Source organism: Eumetopias jubatus, unplaced genomic scaffold, assembly GCF_037043125.1.
Source record: "Eumetopias jubatus isolate StellerSeaLion01/CBP00866 unplaced genomic scaffold, mEumJub1_p1.0 scaffold_7, whole genome shotgun sequence".
Classification (NCBI taxonomy): domain Eukaryota; kingdom Metazoa; phylum Chordata; class Mammalia; order Carnivora; family Otariidae; genus Eumetopias; species Eumetopias jubatus.
The window spans coordinates 14419502-14437657 of NW_028274813.1; the positions used below are offsets into that span (position 1 = coordinate 14419502).

Consider the following 18156-nt stretch of genomic DNA (forward strand, 5'->3'; position numbering starts at 1 on the left):
CTCAGGTGGGTTCAGGTGGGGGTGATGGGAGTTGTCACCTGGGCTTTTCTTCTGTGGAGGAACCTACTGATTTGGCTACGTGCGAGTGGTGTGCAATCATATTTTTATTTGTGTCACCACCAGGGTGTCCTGTTGGACTCTCCTTTCATCCTCTCCAAAGGCAGCTGGTTGGTGTGGCTTTAGCAGTGGGTGGCCCTTCTTTGGAGGAGCCTAAAGACTTGGAGTGGTGGCTACGCCGCCGGTCGCTGGGTGGCCCTGCGAATTGTCTGTCGGGTTCTCGAGAACTCAAAATGTGAAGGAGATAAGGCCGGTTTTCGCTCGAGGTTTCTAAGTCGGTCGCGGCGCTGAGCCTTCCCCCTGGAGAGGCCCTACCGGCGTGGCCTCTAGGACGGGCCCCTCGCTCGGTTGCCTGTAATGGCCACCCTCCGTCCCTCCGCAGACACGCGCCGGCAGACGACAGGGGGAGCGGCCAGCGGGGCGGGAGGCTGCGGTGCCTTTGTGCCTTTCCTCCCGGGGCTCGGGGTGGGCGCAGGAGGAGGGCTGGGGACTGCCCTGGGAGCCCCGCCAGGACGCCGTAGTTGGGGAGAAGTGGAATCTCTTCTCCCCCTCGCAAGCCTCGCCCGCATCGTAATTCTTTTTATTTTTACTTTCGAGCCTTGTAAGGCATGCGGATGGGGTAAGAGCGTTCTGGCGACACGTTGCCAGCGGCACAGCGCCGGCCCGCCCGCGTGGTCGGAGCCTGGGGAAGGGGCAGGCCGCACGCCGCCCGCCCGCCAGCCGGCCCCGCCGCCCACGGTCGCGGCCGCCCCGGGTCGCGGGGGCCCGCGCGGGTCACCCCCGCCCCGCGGCTAGAGGCGACTCAGCGCGGCCCAGGCCGGCCTGGGCCCCGGCTGCGCTCCCCCTCCCCCCGGGGGGCGCCCGGGCACGGCGCGCGGGGTCGATCGCGGCGAGGTGGGGCGCGGGCTGGGGCCGCCCCGGTGGGTTCGCACCCCGGGCCGCCAGCGACCCGGCCCACGTTTTCCCTCTCTCCGGCTCCCTCCGCCCCCTCCGCTCCGTCCCTCCCCTCCGCGCCCCTCCCTCCCCGCGCTTCCCCTCCTCCTGCCTGGTCATGTGTCGCCTTTTTTTGTTTGCAGTGGAAACAATTTCTCGCCGCTCGGCGCGCCCCGGCCCGACGCGCCGCGGCGGAGGCGAGCGGGAGGCGGGACGGGGCGGGGAGAGCGGCGGGGCCGGCGGGAGGACGCGCGGCGCGCCCGGCGGACGCCGCAGGTCCCATGCCGCGCCGCGACCCCCGCGCCCCTGCCGTCCGCGCCCGCGGCCGCCCCCCGCCGCCCGCCGCCCCGGGCTCGCCGCGCCGCGCCCGCGCGTCCTTAGCCGGGCCACCAAGCGATGCCCGCTGGGCGCCCGCGAAACTTTGTCGGCTCCCGCTGAAGGGCTGCGGCGCCCCCGCGCCCCCGCGCCCCGCTCCGGCCAGGTGAGTTTGCTCCCCGCTCCCGCCGGCGCCCCGGTGGGGTTGGGGTGACTCGGGGCGGGGGCGCTCGTCCGAGGCCGTCCTGGAGGCGACCTCACTGCTCTCGGCAGACGAGGGACTCCGCAGTTCCTTGGGGGGAGGGCTCAGGGTGGGGGGCCCGGCCGGGCGGGGAGACGGCAGCCCCCGAGCGGGGAAGTTGCCCGGTCCGAAGAGTTTCCTGCCCCGACGTGCGGGCTGTTTCCCGGTGCCTCGATTTCCGAAAGAAGCCCGAAAGGAGCAGAGTTGGTATTGTCCGCGGAGGACAGGATCCCCGCCGTTCCGGGCCGGGGGAGGGGGTGCGGATCTAGGGGAGACCCCAAGATGAGAAACAGGCTCCTAACAAAGATGCCCCCTCCCCCCAAACTGTGTAGGCTTGGCACCGGCGGTGAGCGTCTCCAGAGACTCCCCGAGGCCCGACCTCTCCTCACCCCAGCTCTCTAGGAAACCCTCCTTGGGCCCTGGAGAAGTTGGGGGGACGGCGGGCTTTTATTGATGTGTTTTTAAGGCTCGCCGCGGTGCGGCCAATAAAAGGTTTATGACATCTGACCGGCAGTGAAGGTATGCGAGCTCCCAATTGCCCAGTATACGGGGAGCAGAGCAGTTTCCTCGTTGCCTGGCAACGCTGCTGATTGACGCGGGACGCAGCCAATCGCCGCTCCCGCAGGTCCCCTTGAAATGTTTTTGACAAGTACAGTAGACGGGAGTGGAGCGCGTGCGCGCGCGCGCGAGCGCGCGCGAAGGGGGGTTGCCCGGCCCCTCCAAACTCGCGACTGCCCTGCTCGGCTTGGAGAGGATTTCTTAACTTTTTAAAGTTCACTTCGAACATCTGTTTGAAGCTGGGTCAGTAATGTGTCAGTTATTTGGAAACCTTCTGATAGTGGGCAAGAAACTCGCTTTCCTGCTGCATTTTCTCCGTTGAAAAGCAAATAAGATAACAAAACACAGCAAGTCATATAAAAACAAAAAGAGGGTGTGTGTGTGTGTGTGTGTGTGTGTGTGTGTGTGTGTGTGGAATGTAACCAATAGCAAACCGAAAAGTTGTAAGGAGGTCACTAGTGAATAACTATTTGCGTATCTGGTGGAGCAACCTTATTGGCAGCAGATTAAAAATGTTTGCTTAACTGCGGACTCACATGATCCGGATTCTCGCTCTCTCTCTCTTTTTTCCCCTCTGAAATAGGAGGAAAAAAAGATTTGGCAAATTATGTAGTTAGAGTATAATAATGGAAAACTCCTCAGCTGTGGTTTCTGGGAACTGTTTTTTTTTAAATGGAACTGTAGTGATCAGCAGCTCTTGATACCGTTGCTATGAAAATGCTGGATTTATAGGGTTGCAGTTAGCAGTTGGAGTGCATGGGGGGGACAGAAACACAAAGCAGACAGATGATTCAAGGGTAGCAGACCCCCGTCACCCTCTTTTCTCGACAGTGCCATTTTTTCTAATAAAACCATACTGCTGACAATGTTTGTTTAAAACAAAAGAAAACATGGAGTATAGTGTGTTAGTTCCTTTGGGAAGCTACTGACAAATAAGCAAATTGAAAAGAAAGAGCAGCATGTTGTCATAGCAACAGTGCAATTAAATTACTTTACTGTCAGCCATGATACAATTTTCCTGTTTGGAAGCTCAGGAGACATAAAACTTTCATCTGGAGCTGAAGTTGACTTCAGTGGCTGGAGTATATGTTCTGTGTTGTACGCTACTGTGTGGATATTCCTGGTTGTCAGAAACCTAGGGTTTTGTGATGGGATCTGGGGAAACTTGGAGAGAGACAAGCCTCGCTTTGATTTGTTAATAAAGAAGGTAAAAACGTTATCAAGTTGGTCTCTGTCATAGCCCCAAACCTAAAGATACTGGCTTATTCTTTAAAATTGTGTCCTGTACTACTCAGGTTAGGTTCCTTGTTTGACAGAAAGAAAGAGTCCCTGTGGCTGAAACTGGAAGTTTTTCCTCCTTGGAGCTGGGCATCTCTCAGCAGCTCCGGAGAGCTTTCCTCCCGCCTTCTGCCAGCAGGTTCTGTCTGTCTACCTTTTGATAGAGGGAGGGTGCTGCAGTTTTCAGGCACCCTGGGCTGGCCGTTGGGTGTCTCACATTATACTTTCTAGAATCCCATTCAAGAGCTTCCCCAGCTGAAGTGGCAGTTACTTTCAGCACACTGTCAATGGGCATTGGAGCCTTAGAATGATCATGTCTGCTTTTGTGTTCATTCTTTTTTTCTAGATAGATGGCTTGATCTTCTTACTCAGGGGGAAAAAATAAAACAGACATGCTTCTTAAACCAAGCACATTGTGTGAGCGCTACAAGCGGACAGTGGGAGACCTCTTTCATTATCTTTACTGTTCTTTATATCTTACATTGAGTACTCGAGGTTGAATATGCTTTGTATCTATCGGGGTCATTCTGTTTGTGGACTTGCCACGTCCTCATTTTCTTTTCCCATCAGAAGTTGTACTCCCTGTTCTAGGTCATTGATAAAAATGGGGGTGGCATGGGGGGGTGCAGAATAGAATTCTGTAGCAATTTTTGTTGCATTTGCCTTCCAGTGTGGAAGCTGCCAGTTGCTCTTGTGGCTTTTTTCACCAATTCTAATTTCAGTTAATGGCTCGTCTTCACATTCCCATTGATTTGTGCGGTGCCCAAAGTTACTAGCTTTTTCATTTGGGGTGTAGTGTCCCAATAATTGAATATACTTTTTCCTCCAGTTCCAACCCACAGACTTCCTTGTTTACCAGTCTTTAGACTTGCCAGCTGTGATTAAAGTTGCAGAGTTTGGGGCCATTGCTTGTGGAGGAAAGATACAGTCAAATATAAAACACTACCAATCAAAGCACGCTGTGGCCAGAGTGTTAATTCTGGGGCAGTTGTCATGGTTTTCATGTGGAGACAGCTGAACTTAGTCTGAAACACCTGGCCTTAAACTTACAGGTATTTTGGGGGGTGGGGAGGGAAGGATAAACCGTGAGGCCTGTAACCCCAAGTGACAGGAGTGGTGCATTGCATTTACTTTGTAGTGTTTGCTGTGAGGCTTGAAAGAATTTTACCTGTGTATACGTTCATATTTTGAGAAGAAATCGAGGCACCAAGAAAATAACTGACAGTGGGGCACGGTGATAATATAATGATCATGTAAATCTGGGAAGAAAGCTTTGTAGATTTCCCATTCTTTCCATGATGCATATGCATATTAAAGGTACTGTAAATAGCTCCAGTCTCAGTGTATTTAAGAGGTGACCAAGTCACCAGGCTACGCGCATGGTGGACTGCTTTTACTCAGTAGTGCATCTCTGTGTGGTAGAGTGGTGGGTCTGTGTTACCCAGCGTGGGAGCCATGAGATGGTGTTCCCGTGGGGCCAGGGGGTCCATAGAGGCGGCAGGGGTGGGAGGTGGTCTGAAAAGAATTGGGAGGGCATGGCTGCCTCTCTGTTTTGGGTTTCCCCAACTCATCTTTTCTTTGTAATGTGTTTACCAGGAGCCTTCACATAAATGGGTCCAGTCATGCCTCCCAGTAAGAAGCCAGAAAGCTCAGGAATTAGTGTCTCCAGTGGGCTGAGTCAGTGTTACCGGGACAGTGGTTTCTCCAAGGCCCTGCAGGAGGACGATGACCTTGACTTCTCTTTGCCTGACATCCGATTAGAAGAGGGGGCCATGGAAGATGAAGAGCTGACCAATCTGAACTGGCTTCACGAGAGCAAGAACTTGCTGAAGAGCTTCGGGGAGTCAGTCCTCAGGAGTGTCAGCCCTGTCCAGGACCTGGACGATGACACCCCTCCATCCCCTGCCCACTCTGACATGCCCTACGATGCCAGGCAGAACCCCAACTGCAAACCCCCCTACTCCTTTAGCTGCCTCATATTTATGGCCATTGAGGACTCTCCAACCAAGCGCCTGCCAGTAAAGGATATCTACAACTGGATCTTGGAACATTTTCCGTATTTTGCAAACGCACCTACTGGGTGGAAAAACTCAGTGAGACATAATTTGTCTTTGAATAAGTGTTTTAAGAAAGTGGACAAGGAGAGGAGTCAGGTAAGCCCTCTGGGTCTGGAACTCACATTTTTCTTTTTTAAAATGTGTCATTTCTCCCCATAAAAAAAAAAAAAAAAGTGTTGAGGGATGTATGTTCACCACACCGAAGTGGCAGTTATAAATGAGTAATTTTATTTCATTCATTTGGTTGCAAAGAACTTCTTTTGCCTTAAACATATTCGTTGGAAAGTGTTTTTGCTGTTCTTGCCAGATTGAGAGTTTCCCACTGTGGTATCTGAACATGATCACAAAACAGTGGTTTGTACACTTGATTGGTTCTTAGGATCATCCCTCATTGTGCATGGGTCACTTTGGGTTTATAGTACAAACACAGGTCCATATTCCAAGGACAGCCATTAACCATGAGGTATGTGTATATACACTTGAGGAAAATTCACCTGGGACAAGAGAAAAATGGCATTTCTTTTCTTTCTAAGTATTAACTTGGAGAGAGGCAACCTCTCCAGGATTCTGGAATAAATTGGACAGTGATGGACATTGGGAGGTGACCAAACAGTATACTCCAAGACCAGACAAACAAAGACATGGATTGCCGAGGTGACTCATAAAATCAGGGGTACGCGTAAATGGCGACTTCGAAACACCCAGAGTATGAAAAATCAGGGTAAGGTTCCCCTTAGAGATGAGCTTCCAAAAGATTGAATTTTGACTGTAAAGCCTTAGTCCAGGTTTCCTGGCCTGCTGAAGTGAGATAGTTTGTATAATATCATTGTAGGAGCTGTAGAAAGAGGATTGACCGGTAGGGCCGGAACGCAAAGCTGTGGTCTGACTTTGGAGTTCCGAGAAGTCATGTAGCTGCAGTTAAAACGTAAGCTGGGAAACGTTCTCTCCAGAGTTTTCGCATTATTACTTTATTTTTCAGCCTGGTTTTTCGTGGTAGTCACATTGCGATGTGTAGCCGGCAGTCTGCTTTTGCCCCTTTTTGAAGTTCGGGTGTGGGGTACTGGCTGTGCCGTGTTGGGGCCTTTCTCTTCAGAAGCATGGTCCTGTTTCCAGTACAATCTTGAGCCTGAGGGAGCTCTGCTCGTCTTGGGCATAGAAGAATATGAATCCAGAAGTGGCGACGCCGTAGTTCTCCTTGCTGCAGCTGGACACGTTTGTCTGCAAATGGTATTCCCCTCGAGTTTATGTTCAACATGGGGAGTGGGCGTGCAGGGTTTGAGGAGGGGGTTGCCTGGGAACACCTGGAGACATGTGGACACTCAGGAGCTTTGCCTCCGCCCGCTGGGGAAGGCGATGCCTAGGTCCAGCGTGACAGTGGTGGGGCGCTGCTGCTGTCCCCGGGTATGCCCCGCTCTCCTTCCTCCCTTCCACCTCGCCAAAGGGGCACGAGGAGATGGACCTCTGGACTTGGCTCTGTTGACTGCTCTACCATCATTCTTTGAACTTAAAGAGAATTCGCTGCACCTCTGTAAAGAACCGAGTCTGTGCTATTAAAAGTTTCTGTATAGGTGGGTCTTTGTAGTTAGGAGGGGAAAATCTTAGAAGGCGACTTCAGGATTAGAAGATAGTGAAGAAAATGCTGTCCAGGTCCCCCAAAGCTGGGGGAAAATGCTGTCCACTGTCCCCCGAACAGTGCTTTCAGCTGGGCGTGACCCTGTCCTGCGCGTTACTGCCTGCCTGGCTCTGCGTTTGCCACGACGCCAGAGCTCACGCTCACTCAGAAATGTTCAACGAGGGGCGCTGGGGGGGCGCTCAGTCGGTGAAGCATATAGCTTTGACTCAGGTCATGAGCCCAGGGTGCTGGGATCGAGCCCCACCTCCGGCTCCTGGCTCAGTGGAGAGTCTGCTTCTCCCTCTCCCTCTGCCCCTCCCCCTGCTCATGCTCTCTCTCTCTCTCTCTCTCTATCTATCTCTCTGTCTCAAATGAATAAATAAAATCTTAAAAAAAAAAAAAAAGTTCAAGGAGAGCAACTCCAAAGTGGGCAGAGAGTTTTGGGAGGCATATTCATCAGCCCCCCGAGTGACAGGTGTGTTGGGCAGGGTGTGTGTGTTAAGGAGTGCCATCTCCCCTGTGCGCACCCCCAGCCCCCACTCTGGGAGTCTGGTGTTCTGGGGGTGATGGTTGTCATTCTGCACAAACACCGATATGGAAGGGAATGAATGGCTTTAAGGATCTGAGATTGTTAATCTTACGAAACATGGAGTCCTGGCTTCCTGGCCAGGCCGACCTGTATTGACATGTTTCTGATCGAATGCCAGTCAGTGTTGTAGCCGGGAGTTTGTTCCCATCGTTTGTGATTTTGTGAGAACAGAGCCCAGAGTGTGAGTTTTCCCCCTTTTCTCCTCCTTTCTTGGGTTACTCCCAGGTCCTTCCAGGGCACTGGCGCTGGCCCCTCCATTTGGGGTTTCTCCTCTGGCTGGCTGAGTAAAGGGGGAGGCATTCTCCCTGACACTTGGTCCAGTGAAAGCCCCTTTGGCTGCACGGGTAAACTTGTTTTTTTTCCCCTGGGGATTTTACTTGGTGGTAGCTCCCACAACGAGGTTGGGCCACAACCCAGTGACCCAAGTACAGCCGAATGTTGGTGAGAAGTATGTGTTCGTTGAAGGAGGAGAATGGAAGGCTTGCACGTTGTAGTCACATTTTTTTTCTTCTAAAAGTGTGGAACACAGTTTTAAACTTGACATAACTGAGATTGCAGAATCCGGTGTGGTCCTTGTCCCTGCGGGCTTGGAACACGTTCCCCGCTGGACACCTGCCTGCCTGGGATGTGCGAGAGGGATCTTACGAGATTGCACCAGCAGCACCCGGGCACCTCAAAGCCGTGAGCATTTCGTGGCTCTGCCCTGGAGATACTCATTCATTCGGTTTGAGGTGGGTTGGGGACAATTGGTGGTTCTGATAAGCTCCATGGGTGTTTCTGACTTGCAGCCAGATTTGAGAATCCCTGAACTAGATGCCCTTTTGGGTTCTTTCCAAAGCTGAGATTTCATCGGGAACATGTCATGAATGAGTAAGTTGGGGAGAATGGACAGTTTTGCTTCCGTTCTCTCTCTCTTAATGTTTTATCTCTTATAAGACTTAGATACGTAAGGACTTAAAAAAGACTGTGAAAGATAGAGTTTTATTTTTATTTTGTAATCCTGGAGAATTTCAAACATACATGGAGAGAGAGGAGTGTGGCAAATCCTTATCACCCCCATTGCCCACAACCAGCTCCAATAGTTAACAAGGGTTTGTGGCTTCAATCTTTTGAGGCAGATCCTAGATCTCATGTCATTTTTACCTTCCGTGTGCATAAGAAAAATCTCCAGTTTTTACATCACCTCAATTCCATTGTCACCCTGACCAAAGTGAACACTTCTTGGTATCACCTAATACCAGATCCATATTCAGAGATCTCTGAGGATTTATAGAATATTTGATTGAATTAGGATCCAAACATGGTTTATGCCATGCAGTTGGCTGTTTTCATGGATAGCAACCCTATGCCCCCCGCCCCCCTTTCTGATGCCCTTCCTTGTCAGAGACCCAGCTCTTGTGCTGTGGAGTGCCCCACGTTCTGTCGGCTTCATTTGGATTTCATTTATCATGTTCTTCTATCCCCTTGTATGGAAATGGAAGTAAGACTGGATCAAAAAACCGTTCTGGTTTTTTGTTTCCCCCCAAGAATGCTTTATAGACAGTTCTTCTGTGTTCTCACGTCGGGAAGGCTGGTTGGCCCCTCCTGGGGATGCTGGACGTGAGCTGTTGGTTCACGTGGGATTGGCTGCTACCACCTCTGCAAAGTTTCCCACCGGTTTCTCATCTTAGGGATTCCTCTGTGGATGGACTTTTGCCTGAATCCATCACAGTAGAGTTTCAAAGTCTGAGAATAAGTTTTATACTCCCTAAATACAGTCTCAGTTAAGACTATAAGTTGAGCATGTGCTAACCTGAGTACTTGTAAAGGAGAAGTAAAGTGCAGTTCCCTTTTATAGACTGGATTATAATGGTTCAGGTCTGGGTGTTTCTATTTCTGTGCTTTTTCTTTACTTCTTAACAATTTAACAAAAAACGTTGTTGTTGCAAGAAGGTTTATCAAGGAAACACTGTCCAAAAGTATGTTTATTATATCCAGGGCTGAGTGTTTTATTTTTTATTTTTATTCTTTTAGTATTCTCTGTGTGCAACATGGGGCTCGAACCCATGACCCCGAGATGGAGAGTTGCACGCTCTTCTGACTGAGCCAGCCAGGTGCTGCCGGGGTTGAGTGCTTTAAATACAGCTTTAGCTTATTAATATGGGCAACTTGTCTTGGTTGAAAGGAGTGAATTAGAAGCCAGGATACCTGGTTCTAGTTTTGATGCTGGTTCTAGTAGCTGTCTTGGTCCTCATAGAGAAGCAGGAATTTGTAATTGCTGGGTTTCTTAATTGGGGGTCTTTGGATATCAGAGGCTCTGCAGACAGCCTGAAATTATTGACTGCAAGCCCCGTGACTATGCATGTTGCATTTTCCTGGAGGATCCCAAGATTTTGTTCGTTTGGTTTTTAGATTTTTTAACGGAACCTCTGACTCAGGAAAAGTGAAGAGCCTGTATTGTGTAATAACAGTAGCGGACATGATATGGAAACCTCTTTTGGAACATTTCATATGCAATATCCCACTTCCTCACTACAGTCCTATGAGGTAGGTCCTGTTTTCCTTCTAAAATAGGTGATGAGTTAAGTTCAGAATGGTTAAGGAACTCGCTGGAGGTCACAAAGCTGGTAAGTAGCAGAATAGGAATTCACCTTCACTTCCTCCAGTTTTGAAGGGCCTTATGCTTAAATTAACCCGGGTGCTTGATTACACCTCAATAGACAGGCTATTGTAGATGATCTCTACGTTCTTCCTCAAAATATTCTATGAAAATGAGTTACAGGGAACTAAAATAACACCAGTAAACCCAGAATTTACTCTGGGGGTGCAGGATAGAGAAAGGTAAATATAGAGAATCTTTTTGTGCTGTTGAGATGGGGCCAGACTCTGTCTTTGTCAGCAAATGGAGAGATGTGGCATCTGCACGGAGCCTACCACTGCCCTCTTGGCTTCCTGCTTCCAGGATCCGTCCCAGGCCCCCTCCACTGATCTGGCCCAAGTTCAAAGTCCCTTCTCCTCTGCATAGACAGTTTATACAAGCTCTCCCTTCCAATTCCCAGCCCCCGTGATGTTTTGCTTCTCCATCCTGGTGGATGAGATTCTTTTTCAAAGGCAGTTTGGAAAATGAGGTAGCATCTCTCACGTGGCAGGACACCCCCATATGCACAGTTGCCTCTGATTCTTTCATCTTGGTGGTGTCAACACCGAGTCAAGAGCATTTCCCTTTCCTGTGATGTTAGTGTACCCATTTCATTGATGGTCATTTTAGGAAGAAGATATGACTTCTTTTATTTTGGATGAGGAATGCTCTTTGAAGGACAGTGCAGTCTGGTTTTGATGGGGAAGGTCCTAAAAATCAGGGTAATGTTGGGTGGTGGGGCATGCGGAAAATGTGACGAGGTGTCTAAGTTTCTTCTGAGGCCTCTGGGGCAGGTGAGGATCCTGCTCATCCCTGGGTATGGGCTGCCTCTTGCTCACCAGTGCACACTGCCTAGCATACTGCTCTCTCTTGTCTGTGCTAAATGTAGACTTTGTTGCCTCAGAAGGTTGCGACTTTTCCAGGGTCTCCAAGGGGCCTGAAGTAACCCATGCTGTAGGCCCTGGAATAGGGAGCCTTCATAGCAGCATCCAGTAATTCCAGGAAGCCTGTGCCGCCCTTGGCCATGCTCTCCCACCGATCCAACCAACTCTATTTCTTCCTGATTCTTCCAGGTATTAGATGCCTTCGTGGGGGTGGGGGGGGGGCATTTTTGTTGTCCCAGTCTTGCCAGCTTTTTCATTGTCTGCTCATTCATTCATTCAAAAGACTTTATAAAATATCCATTATGGTCGGTTCTGCTCAATGACATCAAGTGCTGAAAGGATACAAAGTTGAATGTGTGGCCTGTGGTCCAATGAGCCCCCCCCACCAATACTTTCCTCCTAGCTCCTGGAACTTACCAGCAGAAGTCCTTCTTTCCACCCAGTCTCCTCCTTTTGCTTATCTGTTTCCTATTTCTCACAGCATTCTTTTCTGGCCCTTCTGTTTCAAAGATACACTGCTTTTTCAAGTCCTTCCACAGTGACTCCTATTATTGACCTCGCTAAGGATCCCTACAAGTCTTCTAGAAAGCTTGGTTCTTCTGGACTCGAGGGCCCCATTGGTGTCCAGTAGCTCTCCCCATGAACGGTTCAAAAAATGTTGCATTTTCTTTGGTAGGGCTTCGTGGTACCTGGTAGGTCTATGGGATGATGCTTCATTGATGTACTGCCTGGATATCCAAGCAGCAAGAAATTGCTCTCAGAACCTCCCCCGATGAGCTGAAGTGGCTTTGGGATTTCCCTTTGAAATCACTTTAGCTGCAGGATAATTCTCTACAGTAAATAATATGGGAAGTTGGCACACTGACCTCCTATTTGAAAGTCATGGGTTTTGCTTCTTTCACAAATAGTGATGGGTTGTTTGGATTAATTCATACTCTTTCACGGAGCCCTTGGTCATCTTAATGCTCTGAAGTTTTGGCAAGATGATGGCAGGTCTTAGATTTTATAGAAAATTCCACCGTCTTCCCAGTGGACATTTTTGCACTTGAAACAGATGATTATGTATTTTTAAAAGGTCAATGTAATGTTTGTTTTGATTATACTGTGGTTTGTTAGGCAGGTCTTTTGTTTACGGATTTTGGTTTCATGGTCTCCTTAAAGTATCTTATTCCCATTCCCTACTCTTGTCACTTTTAACTTACTTGCCGTTTGTCTCGGTGCATACGTCCAACTAGCCCTGTGAGGGTTTATGTTTTGGCTGCATTTGGTTCAACACGGGCCTGAAGTTACTGTGTCTGAACTTACCAAGTCGTTCCGTGGAGTGCTTCCGTATGAGGAGGCCATCAATATCTCTTTACCTGTGATTTCAGGGACACCAGGGTCCTTTGCTTATTAGTTTATTCAGTAGAATTATTTGGTAATGTGAAAAGTTAAGTTAAGGTGAGATTTGGTTCTTGCCTTTTAGCAGCTTCCATTGCAGGGAAACAGGAGACACAATAAAAAATGAAAAAGAATAAACCATCACAAGTATGGGAAGCATGCCAGATCAATAGGTGATAGATGTCGTTTGAGGTCAGAGAAGCTTCTCTTCCCCAAGATGGGGCATGTGGGTACTCTTCATGGGGGCAGCACTCGACTAAATTCACAGAGCATTCTTCTGGTGTGGGAATGGGCACGGGACCTCCAAGAATGGATTAGTTAGGATGAGGTTTGACTATTTATTCTAGAAAATCCAAACAAGGGTGAATTAAACACGCTACAAGTGGATTGGTCTGTCACATAAAGTAAGTCTTGTGTTGGACAGAGACCCACATTCCATCTCTCTTTCTGCTCTGCTATTACCAGTCACTGCTGGTTTCCATTCTCAGAATCTTCTCGTGGTTGGAGATGGCATCAGCTAGCGTGTTCTCCATTTAGGAAGTAGGAAGGGAGGTGTAGGGAAGGGACCAAAGGGGGTCCCACTGAATTAGCAATTTTAAGGAGCTTTTTCAGAAACCCCACACTCTGCTTTCATCTTATTGGTTATACTCTGGTCACATGGCTGCAAAGCAGGCTAAGAAATGGTGTCTTTTGGCTGGGCCCGCTGCAGTCCCAAGTAAAACATTGGTTGTGTTACTGAGCAAGCGTGGGATTTTCTGTCACAGAGGCCTAGAGGAGATGAATGTTGCTGGACCCAAGGGATGTGTTGGAACCGTGTCAGGGAAGAGGAAGGAGAGAGATGGGTGCTCAGGGAGGTTATGTAAATAAGAGTAAGGAGTTGGTTGGGGAGTGAGGACGCCAAGGGGAAAACTTTAAATTGCTCTGGTAACTTTACTAAAGCGGAGACACCGACCCATTTTTTTCTTTTTTTTTAAACATGGCAGTTAACCAAGGTTTTGCTTCAAGATATTCTGGTTAAATTGCATTTAATATTTTCAAAAGCAGTAGCTTGATAGAGGTGAAGATGCAGTCTGTGCCCAGTATGATAAGAAGAAAAGTGGGGAGATGTATGGTTGAAGATAGAAAGCAGTGTAAAGTTGTTTTTTCAATAATAACTTGCCGGTTTGCCGGGTGAGGTTACATCGCCTTCCAAGAAGGGGATGAAGTCTTTGATGTGTGTGCGTTTGTGCACGCTTGTGAACTCAGCAGGAGGCCAGTAAATCCAGGCGGAGAGATTGTGCTGCTTCCCAGGGGAGAGGCTCTCCGGTGACCCTGTGGTCTCTTCCCCTCGTCCCCACAGGGTAGGTGGGGTTCCGCTGTGCTCCCATTGGGGTTGAGTTCAGGGTTGCCTTCCGTTTACTGGAGCTCTGTCAAGTGCCTCACAGAGGCTGTCTGTGGTCCTCTGGGGACAGGACCGAGAAGTGATTTAACTAATGTCATTAGACAGAAAACAGCCAGCCAGCAGAACGTTTGTACACTTTGTTTTTAGAAAAAAAGGCCAAGTCGCGTGAGCGCTACTCTCATCATGGCTCTTGCGGAGGGCAAAAAGCATCCAGGGTCTCCTGCGGTCAGAGTACAGCAGTGTGGTACAGAATAGCATCCTGTGAAGTTCTCTTGGAATACTGCATGGAATGCCCAGTTCTTTCCAGTGTCTTCCACAGACGCATGTGAAGTGAGAACCCGCGTTCGTAGCCATGGTTCCGAGACCCTGCAGAAGCCTTAGTTTGCAAAGTAAAAATTAGACTCAGCGTTTTCCAAAAAAAGTAGCTCAGTCCTTTTAGAAGCATTTTTAGCAGTGATGATCATTCATGCTACACATACATGGGGAGTGCTGGGCACAGTTTTGGGTGCTGAGGATATATAGTGGTGACCTGTGATAGTTACTGGGCTGTTCTGGACTATCTATAGGGCAGGGAAATGGGAAGGGGGAGGCCCATGTTAAACAGTAGATCCATATATGGTCACATAGGTAATCTATCAGATAGTGATACACATAATGAAGAAAACACAACAGGATAATGTGCTGGAGAGGGGTGGGGGTAGGAGGCTTCCCAGAGATGCCATGCCTTAAGTGGCAAAGGGGTGCTGCAAAGAAACAGAGAGCACAGCAGGTGCAAAGGCCCTGAGGTGGCAACAGCTTGAAATGTCCAAGGAGCAGAAAGAAGGCTAATAGAAAGCACATTAAAGAGGGAGAATGAGATGTTGTGAAGAGACATCAGGGAGAAGCATGTATCTGGACTGGTTCCAGTGGTGCAGGTTAGAGGTGAAAGAAATGATGTTGGCTCAGACCAGAATTGAGGTTTGCAGATGAAGGCTTGTGGGCAAACGAGGGTTGGGAAGTCAGATGGGGGATAGAGCAAAAATTCTGTTTTGACCGTGTTAAATTTGAGGTGGCTTTTGAACATCTGAGTGGAGCTGTCAGGTTGGAGGTTTGATATGTGAGTTTCAAGCTCAATAGAGAAGTCAGAGCAGAGGTATAAATCTGGGACACATTAGCGCTTAGTTGGTAGAAACTATAAAGAGGATTTCTGGATTATCTCTCCATCAGAAAGGAGGAAAAAAAATCAAACCTCTATTTCAGTTCTTACTGAAAATTAGATTTCCATTACTGTTTGACCGGAGAATTCATTTTAGGGTATATTCAGCATGGGGAATAAAAACAAAAGACGTTTGTATGTAGAGGGAGAAATTCAGAATTATTTCAAAAATAACTTACCTGTACGTATTGTAGTTCCTGCCTGTAGTTTTGCAGGCAGAAAACAAACCTTTGCTTTCTGTAATGAGGTGGTAATTTCTAAATGTGCTCGGGGCCGATGGTGTCTCCGATATGATGAGAGAAATGCACTCTAGTAAACATCCCATTTAGCAAAGCCCCCTAACCCATGACTTCCCTGAGTTCCCTGCCATCTGGTCCCTGGCTGGAGAGAGGAATTTTTCTTGTATATGTGTTTCCATAGCAACGAGTTTGCCGTTGATATGGAAAGTAAGCAGTTGCCTTAGCAACAGAGTTGCTGATGTGGTGGCTCCCCAGCTTTCAGGGAATGGATAAGCTGACCAAACTAGTTTAGATGCATCGTGTAGGGCACTGGTAATGTAGGATCAGTTCTGCTTTAAAAGAGATCGCAGCCCCTCCCTCTGCCCAAAGGAAGGCTTACCGAGGTAATAAATCAGACAAAAGTAGCTGCTGTCGGTTGAAATAGATTATAAGAGGGATTTCCCAGTGGAGTTTATTTAGTTTCTCTTAAAGGAGAATGTTGTAGTCAGTGCACATTTGGTTGCAAGGAAAGGAAAGCCACCCAGGTTGGCGTAAGTAAAAGAGTGTCCCAAAGATACAATAATCAGTCCCACTGGGTGGGGGGGTGAGGTGCAGCAGAGCCCATCTTTGGTCCGCGGTGATCAGAACCACTCTCTACATTCCTCAGTGGCCGCATGGGATGCTCATCCCTGCCTTTCTGTGCGGATGTACTCCAGTCTTTTCTTTGCAGTCTAGCTTCTTCTGTGTGGCTGTTGATTTCTGCTTCTTAACACCATTGGCTTGCTGTGGTGGACCTTTGGAGCCATCCCCCTCAATGTGACGGTCCCCAAGCCCAGCGACATCGACCTTATCATTTCAGGTGCAGTGTCTGTGTCATAGTTCCTAGACACATGGACTTGGTCATCCTGGGTTAGATGCTCAGGTCCGGTCAAAACAAGGGCAGGGTGTCCTGGATCCAGGCAGCTGCTGGGACGCCCCTTCATGTGGGCTTGGGGCTGGGGCTGGGCTGGGGCTGGAAACATGCCTGCCATGAAAAATTTTTTGGGAAGCCTTCGGTCTTTCAAAAACATTTCAAAAATGAAAATAAAAATAAGAGGAGCTTTTGACTATTTTGTACTTTCTGTTTCCCTTTGTGTCTCCTCAGGACACCTGTCCCAGGTTTTGGAGACTAATACACCAGAGAGCTCTGGGACTGTCCCAAGGGTCCCTTCTGCTTCTTTATTGTGGCTGTGATGACTTCATCTTTCTTGCGCTTTGATTCCATAGATTTGGGGCTGGCATTTCCCAAACTAGCAAAGTTTTTCTTTGGTGGCTACTTCTTCCTCCCATCTGCCCTCAACTTGCCTGTAATCATAGGGTTGAGTGATTACCCCAAATTATGAACTCTAGCCCCCTGTTCTAGACAGGATTAAATGTCAGCTATCCAACACAAGTTGTCCTGATTTTCAAGATCAAGAGATTGGGTAATGGTTCTTGCTAACCAGCCCATGTCATCACATTGTGATTTTCAACATGGAGAAAAAATGTAATTACTCTTTGCGGGGACTGGCGTAGACATTCAGCGAGGTTACCAAACTTGGGTTTAGTGGACTGGGCAGAGATAAGAAAAGACGAGAAAGGTTAAAAGTGGCATTTGCCATTTGCCAAGGGATTGGCCAATGGCCAAGATTACATGGTTTGGAAATCCAAAGGAGAAAATGATTCCCAACGGTTAGCAGAACCATGGTGGGATTCCTGGAGATGACACAGAATTTCATTAGCTGGACCCTTCAGGAAGGCCAGGACAACAGGGGCCGATGGCAGGGAGAGGAGGTCACCAGTCACCAGGGTTAGCTTGACATGGGGGGAGGGCAGGGGCGCGGGGAATGGGGTGGGAAGTCATATGCGGGAGATCGCGTGTGCCAAATGGGAACTGATATTTTCACAGAGCTTATGGGGGGACTGTTTGGAATTGTGTGAGGCATTTGTACCTATGACCTCATAGCTTTCCAGCAACTGCAAAGTTGATACTAGGTTCTTTTTATAGGTGGGGAAACTGAGGCTCAGAAAGATTCTTTCGCTTGCTAAGTTGACATGACCAGATGTTGAACCAAGATTCTTCTTTGCTTTTCTTTTCCCCTGTTGGCTGAAGCAGAGGGCTCCTGTAGGACAGAGAGGGACATAGATTTGGGAAGTAGTTTGAGCTGGACTGTGGGGTTCTTGAGAGCCATGGCCGAGAATCTAGACTTTGCTCTGAAGGCAATGGGGAGCCCTTAGACATTTCTGAGCATGGGTGCCGGATATACAAAGGTACAAAGCAGGAACCGTAGAGGTTTGTGCAGCAAGCCTCCCTATTCTCCATGCAGAAGGCCACAGTGGTCACAGAATGATTTTCTATAGACTTAACTAATGTGGACCAGATTTTTACACAAACCAGAAAAAAAAAATCCCAATCTGCAACTATTTTTCATTTAAAGTGTTTCACTCTTTTTTTTTTTTTTAATTTAATGGATCCTGTTTTCATTGACCATTGCTTTTATTTGTTGGCGTCACCACTTCGATGAATGTCTTGACCCTTCCAGAATTCATACAGTTCACAGAGAAATGAGTTGAGTGACCCACTCCCTCAGCATGGCCCTGTGGATTTGGTCATTTTTTGATGGTAGGGTAGATTTTTCCCTCTTGCTGTTTGAGATGGTAACGTCTTTTCCCCTTTGGCATTACAGGGAAGCACGGTAATATTAATGTTTTAGTTCTGTAGGAAAATGGGGCCGAGTAGGTGATTTTACTCATTCTTTTGTTGATTTAACCATACTGAGTTCTTAGAACGTGGAGGACATTGGACGAGGTGCTGTGGACGTG

The 18156-nt window shown here is 48.6% G+C and overlaps 1 protein-coding gene across 8 annotated transcripts in view; it reads left to right on the plus strand.

Annotated features, from left to right (window-relative positions):
* FOXN3 (forkhead box N3) overlaps positions 1–18156 on the plus strand; it is a 392956-nt gene that overhangs the window by 167182 nt on the left and 207618 nt on the right. For 7 of the 8 annotated variants that reach the window (XM_028098118.2, XM_028098133.2, XM_028098140.2 and 4 more), the window contains one exon: positions 4979–5535. In XM_028098118.2, the coding sequence (XP_027953919.1) occupies positions 4993–5535 (543 nt within the window). In that variant the 5' untranslated portion in view covers positions 4979–4992. Of the gene's footprint in view, positions 1–1372; positions 1472–4978; positions 5536–18156 lie in introns of those variants that run through there. The other variant, XM_028098119.2, reaches the window with a different exon arrangement.